Here is a 17,593-nt window from a genome sequence, read left to right as displayed (position 1 = left end):
GAAAAGCTGCTCAACATCACTAATTATTAGAGAAATGCAAATCAAAACTACAATGAGGTACCACCTCATACCAGTTAGAATGGGCATCATCAGAAAATCTACAAACAAATGCTGGAGAGGGTGTGGAGAAAAGGGAACCCTCTTTCACTGTTGGTGGGAATGTAAATTGATACAGCCACTATGGAGAACAGTATGGAGGTTCCTTAAAAAACTAAAAATAAAATTATCATATGACCCAGCAATCCCATTACTGGGCATATACCCAGAGAAAACCATAATTGAAAAAGACACATGCACCCCAATGTTCACTGCAGCACTATTTACAATAGCCAGGACATGGAAGCAACCTAAGTGTCCATCGACAGATGAATGGATAAAGATGTGGCACATACATACAATGGACTATTACTCAGCCATAAAAAGGAATGAAATTGGGTCATCTGTAGAGACATGGATGGATCTAGAGACTGTCATACAGAGTGAAGTAAGTCAGAAAGAGAAAAACCAATATCGTATATTAACGCATATATGTGGAACTTAGAAAAATGGTACAGATGAACTGGTTTGCAGGGCAGAAATTGAGACACAGATGTAGAGAACAAAGGTATAGACACCAAGGGAGGAAAGTGGCGGGGGTGTGATGAATTGGGAGATTGGGATTGAGATGTACACACTAATATGTATAAAATGGATAACTAATAAGAACCTGCTGTATTAAAAAAATAAATAAAATAAAATTCAAACAGACTCCATACCCAGTAAACACTAACTCTCCATTCCCCCACCCCAGCCCTGGCAACCACCCTTCTATTTTCTGTCTCTATGAATTTGACTGCTCTAGGGATCTCATACAAGTAGAATCCTACAGTATCTGTCCTTTTCTGACTGGCTTCTTTCACTCAGCACAGTGTCATTAAGGTTCATCTATGTTATAGCATGTGTCAGAATTTCCTTCTTTTTAAGGCTAAATTATAAGTCCATTATATGGATGCCCCACATGTTGTTCACCCTTGGGCTGCTTCTGCCTTTTGGCTACTATGAACGTGAGTGTCCAAGTATCTGTTCAGGTCCTGGGGCAACTAAGCTCATGCGCCACAACTACTGAGCTGGCGCGCCTCAACTAGAGAGCCTGCATGACACAAACTACAGAGCCCACATGCTCTGGAACCTGCGTGCCACAACTAGACAAGAGAAAACCCTCAAGCCACAACTAGAGAGAAGCCCGCACACTACAACAAACATCCGGCATGCCACAATTAAGACCCGACACAGCCAAAAAATAAATAAATAAATCTTAAAAAAAAAAGTAGGTTAAGTGAAAGGAGCTGGACACAAAAGGCCATATGCTGTATGATTTCATTTAGATGAAATATCCATGAGACAAATCTATATAGACAGAAGGAAGATTAGCAGTTGGTTGTCTAGGGCTGGAGTCCTAGGGATGGGGAGTGACTGCAAACAGGTTAGGGGATTCTTATAGTGGGGATGAAAACGTTCTAGAATTGTTGTGATGGGTGCACAAAACTCTGAACATACTACAACAGGAGAACTGTGTGCTCTAAGTGGGCACATTGTATGGCATGTAGATTACATCTTAATAAAGCAGTTAAACAAACAAAAAAAACCCAGAAAGCCTCACTGAAAAAGTTCTTGAAAACAGAAGACATATTTGTAGGAACAGAGTTTTAAAACAAAATTTAACCCTTGTGCTAAATCAATCGCTTAACAATAGATAAATGATAAAACTGGAATATAGACTGTAGTTAAAAAGCAGTACATCAATATTAAATTTCCTGAATTTGAAAACTGTACTGTGGTTTTAAGAGAATATCCTTTTTGTAGGAAATAAATGCTAAAGAATTAAGGGTAAAGGGACATAATGCAATGTAACCTATTTTCAAATGGTTCAGAAAAAAAACCCTGTATGTATATAGACCAAAAACAAATAAGCAAATGTGGCAAAATGTTAAAGACAAGTGACCTGAGGTAGAGTATATAAGCAAGTTATTTGTACTGTTCCTGTAACTTTTCTGTAAGTTAGAAATAATTAAAAAAAAAAAAGTTCTTAAAAAAAAGCTATAGGTCATAGGTTATAAAAATACTGAACTCATGTTTGTAGCCCACAAAGCCACGAAACAAGGGTTGGGGTAAAGACAATTCGTGGGTTTCTGTAAACCTAACACTCCAAATGAAGGACACGGAGTTTCAGTGCATTTTCACACTGGCCAAAACCAAGCCATTTGGTCCTTAATACAGGCATCAGAGTTTAGTGTTTTCAACTTTAAATACTTTACTGTTACTCTTTCTCAAAACAGGATTGGGCTTTTAAAAAGCCAGGCTCTCTCAACCAAAACTTCTCTCAAATAACACCCTGAAGTGACCTACACCTTATAGTATAGCATGTAAAAGATTTCAAATGGTCAATACATTCAACATTTTTTAAAGTTCAGACTCCATCTTTGGTCCCCACGAATGTTCACCGTGCAGCCGGCCCAGGGGTCACCTACACACAATTAAGGGAATCTCTGGCTCCAGGGAGCTGGGAGCCGCTCATCTATAATGCAGTAGGGAACGCATGTCCTCAAGTGACTCAGGCCTTTTAAGAACCGCAGAAAGGCTGTCTCCATAGTTACGCATATTAACAGTGGGCAAAAAGTCAAATCTGTTACATAATTCAAACTGCTAACCTAGCTGGATGTTTACAAAACTTTTCTGGAACAATCAAGTGCCTACTATAAATGGTACTCCTCAGCTTGTTAGGACTCAGACTAATTTTCCCACAGTCACAGAAACTTTCATTTAGGAAAGAAATGCAGAAAGAAATTAGAGTCCCGTTTGGAGCGTTTCATTCTCTTCACTATTTTAGATCATACTATGCATACCACAGACCAATCCAGGACAAAGCTCTCATCTGAACCCATCAGTGTTTAAAAGAGAAACGACCTCACTAACATATTACTTTTCAAAGAGGTACTTCAAAAAACAAAAATAAAGTAACCTGAAGTAGTTTAAAGAACAGGAGTTCTGATTAGGAAAAAAAAAGACTAAGTCCTAAGACATTTTAAGGCAGATGCCTGAATAAAAGGATTATTAATTACCCCTTGGTAAATTTAATATTGAGAGCCTAATTGTTTTAACATCTTGTCTTTTTTCTTTTTAAGTAACTATATTCAAAACATAAAGGTAATTGATGCTCCATTGGAGAATATTTTTTCTCTGATAGGTTAACCTAACATGAGACACAAGCAAACACTGATTTGTACTTTGAAAAATAAACTTCCTGTACACAAATTCTGTTGTCTGCTAAGTCTTAAATGCAGTACTTCTTGGGCTTCCCTGGTGGCATAGTGGTTAAGAATCCGCCTGCCAATGCAGGGGACACGGATTTGAGCCCTGGTCCGGGAAGATCCCACATGCCGCAGAGCAATTAAGCTCGTGCGCCACAACTACTGAACCTGCACTCTAGAGCCCGTGAGCTACAACTACTGAGCCCGCGTGCCACAACTACTGAAGCCCATGTGCCTAGAGCCCGTGCTCCGCAACAAGGGAAGCCCGCACACCACAACGAAGAGTAGCCCCCGCTCGCCGCAACGGGAGAAAGCCTGCATGCAGCAACCAAGGCCCAACGCAGCCAAAAATAAAAATAAATTAAATAAATAAATAAAAAGAAGTAAAAAAAAAAAAAAAGATAAATGCAGTACTTCTTGGAAGAGTAAGACTAATAATAAGCAGCTTAGTTTTAAATGAATAATCATCTGATAAACCCAATGGCTTCTAAAACTGTTAACAGACAACCTTGATGGGCTTTGTGGCATAGAGAAAAGGCCTGGATCTCTGTCCTGGTTTACTATTTCCTGGATAAGGAGCTGGCTCTGCCCTAGCCTAGGGGTGACAAGTGGAAGAATCAGAAAGCAGTCCAACGAGCCAGATGAGCCAGGAGGGTGGTGGTAAAGTGAAAAGCAGTCACCTTCCATTAAAGCATCCTAAAAGATACGCTTCTTATGCTGGTACACTGTCTGATGTAAGTACTGGGTAACAGACTGCTTTCAGAACTGATTAACAGGAAATGACATACATCTGCCCCGAAGAGCAAGTGTGCTTTCTCCAGATGAGAATTATGTAGTATGAGAGTCCCCTTTTTGCCTTGGCTACCAAGAAACTCAGTTATAATTCTTATGTTTCAAAAGTACAGAAAGTATGTATTATGATAGCAGCTAATATTTATTATTTACACAGTGGGGGGAGGACTGTGTGTTAAGCTCTTTATATTCAGTATCTTACTGATGTGCCATGTTCTGTTTGTCCTGAATTCTTGCTGTGTGACAGGCGGCATTCTCAGTGCTCGGGGGTACCTCGGGGGTCAAAACAAACCGAAGTCCCTGCCTCTGAGGTACTTCCGTTCTGGTGGGGGCAGGGAGAGAAAAGAAACAATATAAATAAGTAAACTACACTGTGTGTTGGATAGAGGTCGGTGCTGTGGATAGAAATAAAGCAGGAAGGAGGCACAGGGCGTGATGGAAGGGCTCAGTTTTCAACAGCATGGTCACTGCAAGGCCTTCCCGCAAAGGTGACAACTGAGGGCCAGCCATGCAGATAATGTCCAGTAGAAAGGCCCTGATGTGGAATGTTCCAGAGTTCCCAGTCTTTTAAAGGGACAGGAGGAGGCTGATGTAGCCGAAAGGGTTCGGGAGGGGAAATACGAGGAGGTGAAGTCAGGGAAGTAATGGGAGGGGTGGGTGACAGGGGTGCTGAGACCGGCAGGCCCCGGAGGTAGCTTTGGCTTTTACTGGCGGGTGGGGCATGGGCCTTGGAGGCATCTGGGCAGAAGTTTCTCCGCTGCTCCTGAGGATGGAGCAGGGGGCAAGGTCTCTCACCAGATCACTTAGGAAAATGGGTTGTCTTGCGTGCGGTGTGGGCACTGTTCATGTGTTTTAAAAGATGGAGAGGTTCTTCTTCCCCTTTGGTTTACATTTTAGTAAACAATTGTCCTAATTGGGGAAAAACATACATGGAGAGAGATTTATTGGAGATAGAGAGACAGAGGTACTGGGGGCGCAGAACACGTATCCTAAAACACTTGAACTAGAGAAGCAGTCCCATTTACCTTACGGGCTTGGCCCCGGTGACACCCTCAACTTCCGGGCAAGAGTTTCCCAGTTACAGTAAGTAGATGAATCCACTAGTCATGCGTTGTTGGCAAGCATGTAAGAGGAAGTTCACCTTGGATGTTAGCAGAATTGGCAAATTACTTGTTTCACTAGGTCCAAAGCATCTTAAGTTCCTCAGAAGAAAGGTGTCATTTGAGACACTGCTAGTGACTACACTTATAAAAAGGTGAACTGAGATGGGGTGTCTTCAGAGCCATGTTTTTGGAGGAAACGGGCTTGTCTCTCTCCTTACTGAGAGCAAAAGCGTGCCTCCCGTCTCTGTGCTTCCGCCTTCCCTGCGCCTGCCCCTAACTTTCTGCCTTTTGTGCCTCCCCAACATTTCTCAGCGTTCAATTAAAAAAAAAAAAAAAAAAGATTCTCCTCGAGTCTTGGGTAGCAGCCGCCTCCTTCCCGAGTTGGGTTTCTGACTCTCCCACTTGGGACCTTGCCCTCGGCAGCTGGCCCTGCTGCCCAGTCTTGCCCGAGCTTGGACGCACCCTCGTACGTGTGTTTGGCATGGGTGCCTGAGTGACTCAGAAGTCGGCTTTACAAACAAAACGTCCTAAAAATAAATTAAGTGCTTTCCAATCCATTCTGCCTTATCTAAAATGTGACAGAACTCTGCCCAAAGTGCGAAGCGTTGTGGTTATTACGACAGAGCACTTCCATTGTACTGCATCTTTTTCTAACACTTCCCAATTAAACATGCACACTCATACACAGCTGTGTCTCTCTTGAACCCATGCTCTCCCAATGATCAGCGCTAGAGTTCTGAATATCAGCGTAGTCAAATTCAATTATCATTTACTGAACATTCTTTTAAAGCACAAGGCCCCAAGCTAAAACGCAGACATTGCCAAGCGCTCTTCTGAATTACTGATTTTGCCTTACACATAGAGACTGATGAGCCAACTTTGACCTAAGAATATTTAGCTACTTTGTAAACAAATGAGATATTTTAATGCAGTAAAAATAATAAATTAGGCAGATAGCCTAGGTATGAAACAAAAATTTTAAAGACCATTTTACTAAATATATACTTCAACTTTTCTATAAATGTAAAATTATTTCCAAATAAAAAGTAAAAAATTGCAACATTTTATTTCCATATTACTTCCTCTTAAAATATTCACAACCCTCCTCTTGTGTAATTTAAAAAATTTTAATTTCACCACCACCTCAGAGCCTCTCGCTAGCCCTCAGAAGATTTGGGGCAAGAGCAACACTTTGATGCAACAGTTTAAACATGGATGTTGGGTTTGCTTTGTTAGGTTTACTTTAACTGTCCTTGGACGTTGATCACGTGCACACAGGGAGCCCTCAGGCCAAGAGAGCAAGGTCAAAGTTCAAAGGTATTGGTACAGAAACCTAATTCTTAAATTTGGACAAAGCCTGTACAAACAGAACATTCCATCCGATGGGCCTGATAAACATTCTGCATTGACAGTGGGGGCGGGGGGCTGGGGGTAGGAGTTGGAACCGCCACTGAACTTACTTCAGAACCTGTAAGAGTCCAGGCGTCACTGACGTCGGTCTCACCATCCCAGCTCCGCTGATGGTCCCCAGATGAACCTGAGGATAATAGACTGTCCGAAGAGCTAATCTTGAAGACTGCAACCTCGTCTTAATGACTTCTAGTGGACAAGTGAAAATAGCACCAACCGTGCCTCCACACCTGTAAGAGAAGAAATCACAACAGGATCAGGAAAGCTATACTGTTCTGTACACAGATGAAATGGGAAACTGAACTTTTCTCTGTTAAAAAAAAAAAAAAGGTACCTATGTTCATCTCATAATTAGAGCATACCAAGAGTTTAAAAAAAATTAGTCGAAATCCCAGCAGCTTAAAAAGATAACCACTGTTAGTTAACACGTTAGTACATCCTTTAGGGCTTTTCATTAGTGGTTTTTCAATCTCACATTTTTTTCTTCTTATCTAGATATCGTGAATGTCTTTCCACATCAATAGACACCTACGCCACCATTTGTAATGGTTGCATACTATTCCTCTCTATCAGTGTAAAATATTTTAACCTATTTCCTACTGTTAGACGTTCATGTCATTTCCAATTTCACTCTCATGTTACAATGAATATTCTAGAGAATGCATCTTTTCACAGTGAAACAAAATAGTTATTCAGGTAATGCTACTATTTTGAAAATCAGTGTTTATTACAACCCAGATTTTCATTAAAATCTGATTAATCTGGACTCCGTTGAAAATCAAACTAAAGCTTACTTTTTAATCATTAAGTCCTTGTGTTTCCCTCGGTCAGAACTAATCAATTCATCCTCTGAGATTTCATTAGATGCACTGTCTCTGTGGGTCAGCGTTCCCCAAACTACCCTTTACAATTTGTTCATAGTGAAATATTACCTGAACTTAAAATTTAAATATTTTTCACCTATTTATCCTAGAATACCTACTTTCATCTTTTCTTAAACAATAATATCCACGAAACTGCACGTCTGATGGGCTGGTTCTAGGTAACAATGTCCTGTACCATCTAAAGCCACCCCCATACCACCAGCGACACAGGTTCTACTCTTTGGAAAACACTGAAGATCAGGACCTGTGTTGTATTCATCTTTGTATCCCTGGCATTAAAATGCACAGGTTCGGGACTCCTCTGGTGGTTAAGATTCCGCACTCCCGATGCAGGGGGCCTGGGTTCGATCCCTGGCCAGGGAACTAGATCCCACATGCATGCCACAACTAAGAGTTTGCGTGCCACAACTAAGAAGCCCGCGTGCCGCAACTAAAGAGCCCACCTGCCACAACTAACATCCAAGTGCAACCAAATAAATAAATAAATATTTTAAAAAAAGAGCCATGTGCTTGAAAAACAGTATAACATTTTAAACAATGGAAAACTTACAAGCTCCAGAGTAAGATATAGAAATATCTGAAGTCAATAACCTGACTTCATGTCGCTGAAAAAAAATAAAAAAATAAACAGAGCTTTGGGTAAATTCTTTCATCAGAAAGTCAAAAAGTTCCAATACAACACGGGTCAACCACCTTTGGTTTGTCCCCAGGTCAGCAGTGCTCCTTACCTCGGCCAACTGTCATCCACACCAACGCCACCGATCAGAGGATGGCCTGCCGGACGGTGCCTGCTAACAAAGCGAACGCCCAGCGATAGCGAGCCGGGCACCTCCTGGGGATGGTGGGCCACACTCACTCCACAGCCACGGTTCTACACATTACACACCGTGCCCAGGGCAGGGGCGGGGTGGTGAAAAGGTCCTGGCCTCCTTCAGGGCAAGCTGAGGCTCTCCAGGTGCCTCTCCCACAAGAGGGATGAGGCAGCCTCGCAGCATCGCGGGAACAACTAAGAACTGGGAAAGCACTGCCAGCGGTAAACTCAGTGGCTAAGCCCTTCCTCATCTACCAGGAAAAAAAATCTTAGATGAAAAATACCCAAAGGACTTTTGTTTTTTTTCTTGGCTGCACAGCTGGGCATGCAGGTTGGCATGCGGGATCTTAGTTCCCTGACCAGGGATCGAACCCATGCCCCCTGCAGTGGGAGTGCGGAGTCTAAACCACCGGACTGCCAGGGAAGTCCCCCCAAAGGATATTTTAAATCATTAAGCTGTGTTGGATACAAATTCACGAAAATACTCTGAATTAGAAGACAAGTTCTGACATTAAACTAAATTGTCCAAAGAAGATTCTTCCTGAAATTTAAGACATTTCACAGCAGAATTTTAAACGTTAATCTTTCAGTTCAACTGCTTTTTCTTTCTTCACGAACCACATGTACTGGACATTCATCAGTCTGAGGAGATAACATCATATGAATCAAAACACTGCCTTCTCTAGATTGACTTTCCAAATTTTCTAGAGATATTTAGTCAAGTTGAGTCCAAAGCACTTCAGAGTACAACAAATTATATTCTTTGTAGGAAAAAAACGTCCTGTCAATTCTCAATTCTTCAATGCAAAGACCTTCAATATTAGCCCGGCCCCTCACCCGGTCAACTAGCTGGGATGAAGCCCCATCCACCCTGACTCTGCAGAAGGCATTAACGGAGCTTTTCAGGAATCTCCATTCAGAGACGGTGTAGACCTCCGCTCTGTTGGCCAGTCCTCCCGGGCACTGCTTTTCAGCTGTGCTCCACCGAATCCTGCCTCTTCTACCCTTGCAGCTGTTCAAATTCAGTCTCGTGAACACACTGAGGGGATTTGGTCTGCTCTTCCGTCTTTTTTTTTCTTCCCTTCCTTTTAGGGCTCTCTGGGCACGAGGACTGGGAGAGAAGCAGTCTTACGTAAATGGTCCAGGTCTAGCTGTGGGTCCACCTGGCCATGTGTTACGTACATTGGTGGCCTCAGAGAACGTTATGAGTAGTGTAAATGGTGTGCAGGCCTCCCTGGGGTGGCGCTCAATCCCCCCAAGAGCCCCGACACTGAGAACCCCTGTATTCGGCCCACCAGCAGTCCAGCCCCCAACCTCCTTTTGGCCTAACTTGGCCTGGGAACCTTGCAGGCAGCACTAGGTGTCCTTCCTTCCTCTGGTCCCCATGCTTCTTGACACCAAGCCAATGGAAACCACTAGTGTCCTTCCACACCCACCATGAAGCAACAAAACTGGCACTGGGTAGGAAGTCAGCCCTACGTCCTTCCCAAGCACACCACACTGCCCCTTCTCACGCTGCTGGCATGGGCCGATAATGCAGCAGCCTCCCACCTTCAGGAAGCCTCTGGACACAGAGCAAGGTGCCCACCTCTCAGCCTCACAACCTCCCTCAATCTATAGCCCAGTAGGGGCTGGTGACAGGGAAGGGGACAGTGACGGGAAAAGCCTCTCTCAACACTCCAAATGCCACGATGCTGACAACCATAAGCTTTCTGCTCTGCATATACAGCCTGGGGTGCAGCGGTCAATGGCAGTCAGGCAAATTCTGCCACCTCCTGCTAAGTCGTAGAGTAGGTTCAGCTGAGGGTCCTGGTAGCCAATGCTCAGAAGGCAGGAAAAGTCACATTCGACATTGAGTTTCATGGTGACGCGGTCCTGGCATCACACAGTCAGGAAACTGACTAAATCTGATTGGATACCCATATCCTGGACCACTAAAATATGCTAAGTACTCTCCTGAATCACCATCCTGCCATGTTGCTGCTTGTTCAGCAGTTAAATTACACATGTCTCAAAGCAGCCACAAGAGGTAGTTGTTCTCTGAAACCTATTTGCCTAATTTTCTAAAAAAAAAAACCCATTACCTGTATTTTTCTGCACCTTTTTCATCTTTAACGACTTGTTCCTTCCCCTTCCCCTCATTCTCTACCTTCTCTCATTCTTCCTGCCCAGAACTGAAGTCTTGTGTTTATTACATAAAGGTGTATTTAACTGTCTACCTTTACCCACATAGAGCTTGCTTGTTTCTTCCACCTGTGGATTAGACTCCTCCCCTCCACTTTACAGCAGAGCAGAACTGGACTATTACTACTACAGTATGTACACTACATTAATCTACAATCTTTATGTGATCAGAGACAAAATTTTTAAATTATGTACACAAATTTTTACCTTTTAACTCTGAGTTTCAAGCACCAAGGAGGATTTTAAAACCTAGATGTTTTCAACAAGAAGCTGTTTTCTATACACTCACTCATTTTAGACACTAAAGCCAAGACCAAGATGCTCTTTATTATAATTGCTACCCAACTAATAGTAAACTGGTTTCCAGACTCACAGTTTATACATTAACTACAATATGGATTCTACTAACTAATAATACGGCCAGACACCCTGTGATCCCAATCTTTGGAGCTTTTGGTAATTTCCTCCGTTTCATCTGCTACCTCTATTGTCACTACTTGAAAAAAAAGAGTGCCTCTTTATACACAATTGTCTGGAATGTTTTATTTGAATACCTAGCATAGGGCTCAGAAGATTTTGATTATGCAAATTCTGTATTCACTCAGTAAAAGCAAAACGCGTATTTTTTGATGCAGGTAACTACCCTTTAGATGCCATTTTCTATATTCTACCTCATTTAGAAAAAAAAATCTGAAACAGCACCCGAATAAAAAGACTCTGTAGGCTTCCCTGGTGGCGCAGTGGTTTAGAATCCGCCTGCCAATGCACGGGACATGGGTTCGAGCCCTGGTCCGGGAAGATCTCACATGCCATGGAGCAACTAAGCCCATGGGCCACAACTACTGAGCCTGTGCTCTAGAGCCTGCAAGCCACAACTACTGAGCCCACAAGCCACAACTACTGAGCCCATGCCACAACTACTGAGCTTGCATGCCATAACCACCGAGCCTGCGCGCCTAGAGCCCGTGCTCCGCAACAAGAGAAGTCACCGCGATGAGAAGCCCGCACACTTCAACGAAGCGTAGCCCCCACTCTCCGCAACTAGAGAAAGCCCTTGTGCAGCAACGAAGAGCCAACACAGTCAAAACTAACTAAATAAAATAAAAAAATTTATTTAAAAAAACCTCTACAGTACCTGCTGAATCTGAAGAGAATCATTATCTTTCACAAACACACAAATCCAAAATAATATTACCTTATGCCAATTCAGTTTCAGCAAATCTTACTACAGAACCATGTTCATAATTCACAAATAAAGTACTGCTTTTCTTTATTTGGGACAATTTAACAGGCCACATCAATTAGTTACTCATTAAACAAGTATCTCTAACATGTGGGGTGGGCAGTGTACTTAGGATGGACCAGTGAAGAAAACAGACACGGGTGCTACCCTCATGAAGCTTAAATTCTAGCAGGAATCTTTCATCCAAACACAATAAATTTTTTTAAAATGTCACATATATGAAATCAAAGTTAATTTATAGCCTTAATACATTTATATAAGCCTTATATAAGATAAATGGGCACACTATATCAAAACTTCTTTCATCACTGCAAATAAATCTTGCATCTTCTCTACATCGTTCCTTAGCAGATATATTAACATGTGTCTAACACTTCAAAACTAACCATTAGCTGATACAGATTAAATCGGCAGGGACAAGGACAGTATAGGAGTACACCAGGTGACAGCTGTCCGTAATGGGGGAAATACTGAATTATGAACATTATCTTAGGTTACATATTTTAAAAACCTTAAAGACATACCGTATCCCCATTAAAATACATTTTAAAGGCTATGTAAGTACATTTAATGACAAAACCATGCCATAAAAATAAGACTTAATGCAATATTATCGAGGCCATCAACCTCTAATCTAAGGGCAGCTTAGCACAGCTATTTCAGGTGCTGAGTACTCTCCTGAATCGCCACCTGCCACGTTGGGTTGCTTGTTCAGCAGGCGAAGGACGTCACTAACACTACACGCACAACCAGAATTCCCAAGTCATTTGATAGGGAAAGTTTAAGAAGAGATTTTTCTCAACAGACATAAGGCCTTAGACACAGAAGGGCCACTTCGGAGGATTTCAGTGTTTCTCTTAATGGTCTGGTTTAAACAGTAGAGAAGGAATGATAGGTTTACAAAAAAATTTGTTTAGGTTTTTTTTTTTTTTTTTTTTTTTTTGCGCGGTACGCGGGCCTCTCACTGTTGTGGCCTCTCCTGTTGCAGAGCACAGGCTCTGGATGCGCAGGCTCAGCGGCCATGGCTCATGGGCCCAGCCGCTCTGCGGCATGTGGGATCTTCCCGGACCGGGGCACGAACCCGTGTCCCCTGCATCGGCAGGCGGACTCTTGACCACTGCGCCACCAGGGAAGCCCTGTTTAGGTTTTTTGTTTTGACAACAATACTACCCAGATTTTGGGATAGGAGGAGAGAAAGCAGAAAACAGCAGAATTCCTAAAAATACTAAAAATCGACATCAAATGAATGAGGTTCCCTCACACAGAAGCAAACCACCCTAAGAGATGGCTTATGAAGATGCTGGTAGCTAGCAAAAGCCTTAAAAATGTGTTTTGACTCAGCAATTGTACTTCTAATGGTTTATCCTAAGGAAGTAATCAGACAACTACACAGGTACACATAAGGATGTCCAGTTTATAAAGGCAAAAAATTAGCAATGAAAGATCAGAAAGAAATTATGTAATCAGAATAAATTAGGTAGCCCTGTCATAAATCACTATAAGAGCCTCCCTGAATTCCTGTCACTGGGCTTGGAAACTGTTTACCTTCTTCACTGCAACCACAGAACAGTAACGATTGATTAGGAGTACACTCAGAGAATTCACTACCATGCTGCCATCAAAACCCAACATATTTCTAAGGAGGAAGCAATGTATAAAGAATGGGAGCCTATTTTATTTTATTTTTTTTGCGGTATGCGGGCCTCTCACTGCTGTGGCCTCTCCCGTTGCGGAGCACAGGCTCCGGACGCGCAGGCTCAGTGGCCATGGCTCACGGGCCCAGCCGCTCCGCAGCATGTAGGATCTTCCCGGACCGGGGCACGAACCCGCGTCCCCTGCATCGGCAGGCGGACTCTCAAACACTGCGCCACCAGGGAAGCCCGGGAGCCTATTTTAAAATTAACTATGAAATTACATTTGGTGCACATACACACACACAGACCTGATTCTTAAGTGCTTATTTCTAGGTGTTGGTTTGTGGGTGTTTCTCCTCCAGTTCTCTTCTTTCTTAAAAGGCAACACTATATTAAAAAGATAACTATTACAGGTTAACTTAGGAGTATTTTTGCCTTGCAAAGAACACACAAAACTGCTTAAAAATTTTTTAAGAAATTTAAAAGACAGTGAGTTATTTTGGGTGTAGTTTTTACTTTCCAGGATCTAAAATTAATTTTCAACTATTCATAAGCCTGTTATACCTGATAAAAAAATTTACTCAGTATCATTAGTTATAGCATTAAACTTGTTTGATGTTAGTTTCCAATGGCTATTCAATAATCAGGAGAAATGTCACAGAGCCCCCCTTAAAAAGCAGGGGCTCTGACTCCTTTTCAAAGAAAGTACTCAGTTCTTTGGAAAGAGGCCAGCTTAACAGTGGAAACTAGTTACTTGGAGCAAAGCAACACAGCCCTCTACCACACAGGGGGGGACCATTGCACCACTGATTTTCACTGCATGACACACCCATTTGATACTTAGCTCCTTTAATGATCTTCCCTAAAAGAAATGGAAGTAGTATATTTTAGGCTAGTGGGAATGAGTCGAAATCCAATTAGTTACTCTGAAAGCATCCTTTTCCAAGATTTATTTTCTTTCTTGAACATCTGCAAGGAATCCCAAACTGCTAATGAAGGAAAGGAAACCTATTAAATACAATAGCCCCAGGCACCCCTCTAATAAACTCCAAGTTTTAATCAGTCCAGAGCTGTGCTGGCTCCTGCAGTTTTCCTCCATCACAAGGTAAGAGGCTGGTGCTCCGGGAGGGGAATCAGCACCCAGAGGGCACTGTGAAGGGCGCGTAGGGAGATTCATGTCGACAGGGGAATCAATTACCAAGCAAGCCTCACAGAGGCTGCTCCAGAGCAAGTAACTCTCCCAGTTCGGAATACAAGAATTTTTTTAAAGACCACCTCACTTAAAAACTGCAAATCAAAATCACTGAGTATAAAATCATTAAAAAGAAAATGATTAGCTATCCTTCTTAGCTTGAGAAATGACTTAAATAACATGGTCAACTTGTTTAAAATTCCCCACAATGACAAATTAATGTACTGTCTTAATTTAGGAATCCCTCCCCAAACCTTGTGTTACTCTCAAAGTAAATATCAAGGGGGAGATGAAGCAAAAGGAGGGGGATTGATAGGGAAGAGCTGAAGGAGAAATCGTTCCTGTGTATGAAGAACCACCAATTTTCTGACCGGAGAAACAACGTAACTGGGTAATCCACTACGATAAAAAGCACAGAGCGCTCAGGAACACTTTCATCATGGTCATTTTTGCAAATAAATTCTCAACCATTACTTGTTTGTAATAAGGAACATATCTGGGTAGTAACTAAAACACTAAGCTGCAACTAAAATACACAAATCAAGATAATAATCCAGGATAAATTCTACTTTATGCAGAATGTCCTACACTTAAAAATGGCTGTGCCAGGCCTGTGAGGTCCTCAAATAAGACTCCAAACATCTAGAAGACTCCAAAAGGACCCAAAGGTTGTATTAAAAGAAAACAAATTACTAATACAAAACATTTTTACTTTTATTTTCTGAAAGAAACAAAAACAACAGCTCCCTTCCTAACCCCCTACCACCCCACCTCCCTAAAAATACGTTGCCTCCACTGAAAAAATTCAAGGTGCCATGACGATTAAGCTAATGATACTTTCAAAACAGGGCACATCTTAGATTTAATGTTGTTTCTGACGTTGGACGCTTCAACCAGCAGGTGAGAAGCATTTCAGCACACCTTCCCGACTCCACTTAGTCCCGAGGTCCCCCATCAGCTCTCCCACAGGTTGTTGACCGCTGCATCACGGTTCACTAGCACTTTCCAGGCCCCTGCTGATGCCCAATACCGGCAGCGCTCTCGACCATCTGAACTCGCCCCTGCACTACCCTGAGGGACTCCCGGGCCAAACTAAGCATCCCCAAGACCGCCCAGAGCCTTCGGGAAAAGGCCCAGGAGGAGAATCTAGGCAGAGGGTCGTTAAGTGCAGCGTGGCCTGGCAGGACCGCCCCCGAGTGACACTCGTCAGACCAGCCACTAACTGTTTAAAAGGAGAAAAAGCTGGAGGTGCCGTGGGGATGGGGATGGGGGTGGGCGTGGGCGCGGCGCACGCGGCGTAAAATCACCCTCTGGGGATGCGACCAGGAGGTGGGACAGGCCCTGCTCCCCCCGTGGCTCCCCACCACCCCCACGCCGGGACTTCCTCTTTCGGCAGGCGGAGCTTCAGCCCCGGGAGGGCCGGTAACCGGCCCCGGCGCACCGAGGGCGCGGCGCGGGGGCGCGGAGTCGGGCCGGGACACTCACCCGCCGGCAAAGAGGTGTAGCAACGTGTTCTCCTTCTGCTGACTGCCCGTCGCCATGGCCGCGCCGGCTCCGCGGCCCGCAGCCGCCGGGTGCCGCGGGCTCGAGGCGGCTTGACGGATGCACGAGGTGGCCTCTCCGCTCTCCCGGTTGTCCTCAGGCAGCCGCCAGCACCGCCTCCATGCGCGCGCGCCCCCACGACTGGTTCCCTCGGCCCGCGCCCTCTGCCGCGTGGCCACAGGCGCCTCACCTGCCTCTGCGGCGCGAGCCCGGCAGTCAGCGGGAGCCCAACGGCCAGCGGGAGCCCGGCGCGCCACTGTCACGTGCGGGGGCCGGGCCGTGACGTCACTCGGCGGCGCGGGCCCGGGGCGGTGCGCGGCGGGGGTGTGGACCCGGATCCCGCACGCCCATTGGCTTGCGGGCGGACATGGGCGGGGAGACTGCCTGAGCCAATGCGCGTGAAGCGAGAACCGGCCAAGGCTGCCTGGTCCCTGGTGAGGGAGTTACAGAAACGGGGTCTTCGTTGAGCGTTGTGAGACCCTGCGCCTGGCCTTTTTTCCTTTTTTTAGTCAAGTTTACTTTATGATACGCTGTGTAAAAAAGTATATAAATTACATATGACATCTCACAGCTCTGTATTCATCGCCCAGTTTAGGGGAAAAACAAGATCCAAATAGCCTTAACCCCCAGTGTACCCGTGGTATCATTTTGTGTATCTTTGATTTTTCTAGAAATAGCATTATATGCTGCGATACGGTTTTTGGCCTCTTTTCTGATCATCTCCAGCCCAGATTTCTGAGCTTCTCTATCCGAGCTGCTTCTCTGCTTGTATGTCCTTGGGTCACCGTCAAACTCAACCTGGCAACTTCTTAACTCCAAGTCTGGACACACAGGCCTTCCTTGGCCCCCCTTGCAGCACACTCAACCACACGACTCTGCTTAATTTCCTCACATAGGCTTCTGCAGTTACTTTGTTGTTTTATTTGTGTAAACTGTCCTTCCGCCCCTGGAGTGTAAGCTTCAGGATTGCAGGGACTTTGTTTCTTTTGTTCACGGTTTTTCCTGACAAGGTATCTCCCACTAGCAATGCCCAAGAAACGAATGAATAAATGTCCTGAACAGAACTCGTGACTTAATTCTTCCCCTCCCCCAAACCTGTCTGCTTCTTGTATTTCCTGTCCTGGAAGATGGTGACACCACCATCTGCACAGTCACCAACGCCAGAAACTTTCCTGTTACTTTGGACTCCTCTATCTCTCCCCTACCCACCCACCCCCAGTCCACCTGGCACTTCTGTTTCCTGGAATTCTCCCAAAGTATCCCCCTATCTGTGCTCCTTCCACTGCTGCTGCTGCTTTCAAGTCCTCATGTCTCTTGTAACAAAACTCTTCTACCTGCTCTCACAGGCCAACCCTTGAGTCTGTCGGCCTCCACTCTCACCCCTCTCCAGAGGCACCAGGTACAGAATATACCAACACTTTGTCTTCAGTCTCCCAGAGCTGCTAAAAGCAGTACCTTGACCAGACCAAGCTGCTAGATGTCCTGTGTGTAAACACAACAAGAGCTTGAGC

At 44.2% G+C, this 17,593-nt stretch overlaps 1 protein-coding gene across 1 annotated transcript in view; it reads right to left on the bottom strand.

The window, feature by feature from the left end:
• Positions 1 to 16,335, bottom strand: part of SLC25A33 (solute carrier family 25 member 33) — a 30,593-nt gene extending 14,258 nt beyond the window's left edge. Inside the window, exons 1-2 of the mRNA XM_067719423.1 lie at positions 16,026 to 16,335; positions 6,643 to 6,822 (exon numbers count right to left, since the gene is read on the bottom strand). Coding sequence (XP_067575524.1) covers positions 6,643 to 6,822; positions 16,026 to 16,081 — 236 coding nt within the window. The 5' untranslated portion in view covers positions 16,082 to 16,335. The remainder of the gene's footprint in view (positions 1 to 6,642; positions 6,823 to 16,025) is intronic.
• Positions 16,336 to 17,593: the final 1,258 nt, after the last annotated feature.

The sequence above is a fragment of the Pseudorca crassidens genome, chromosome 2 (genome assembly GCF_039906515.1).
Source record: "Pseudorca crassidens isolate mPseCra1 chromosome 2, mPseCra1.hap1, whole genome shotgun sequence".
Lineage (NCBI taxonomy): Eukaryota > Metazoa > Chordata > Mammalia > Artiodactyla > Delphinidae > Pseudorca > Pseudorca crassidens.
The sequence above is the reverse complement of the archived record's forward strand: the minus strand, read 5'-3'. Positions and strand labels throughout refer to the sequence as shown.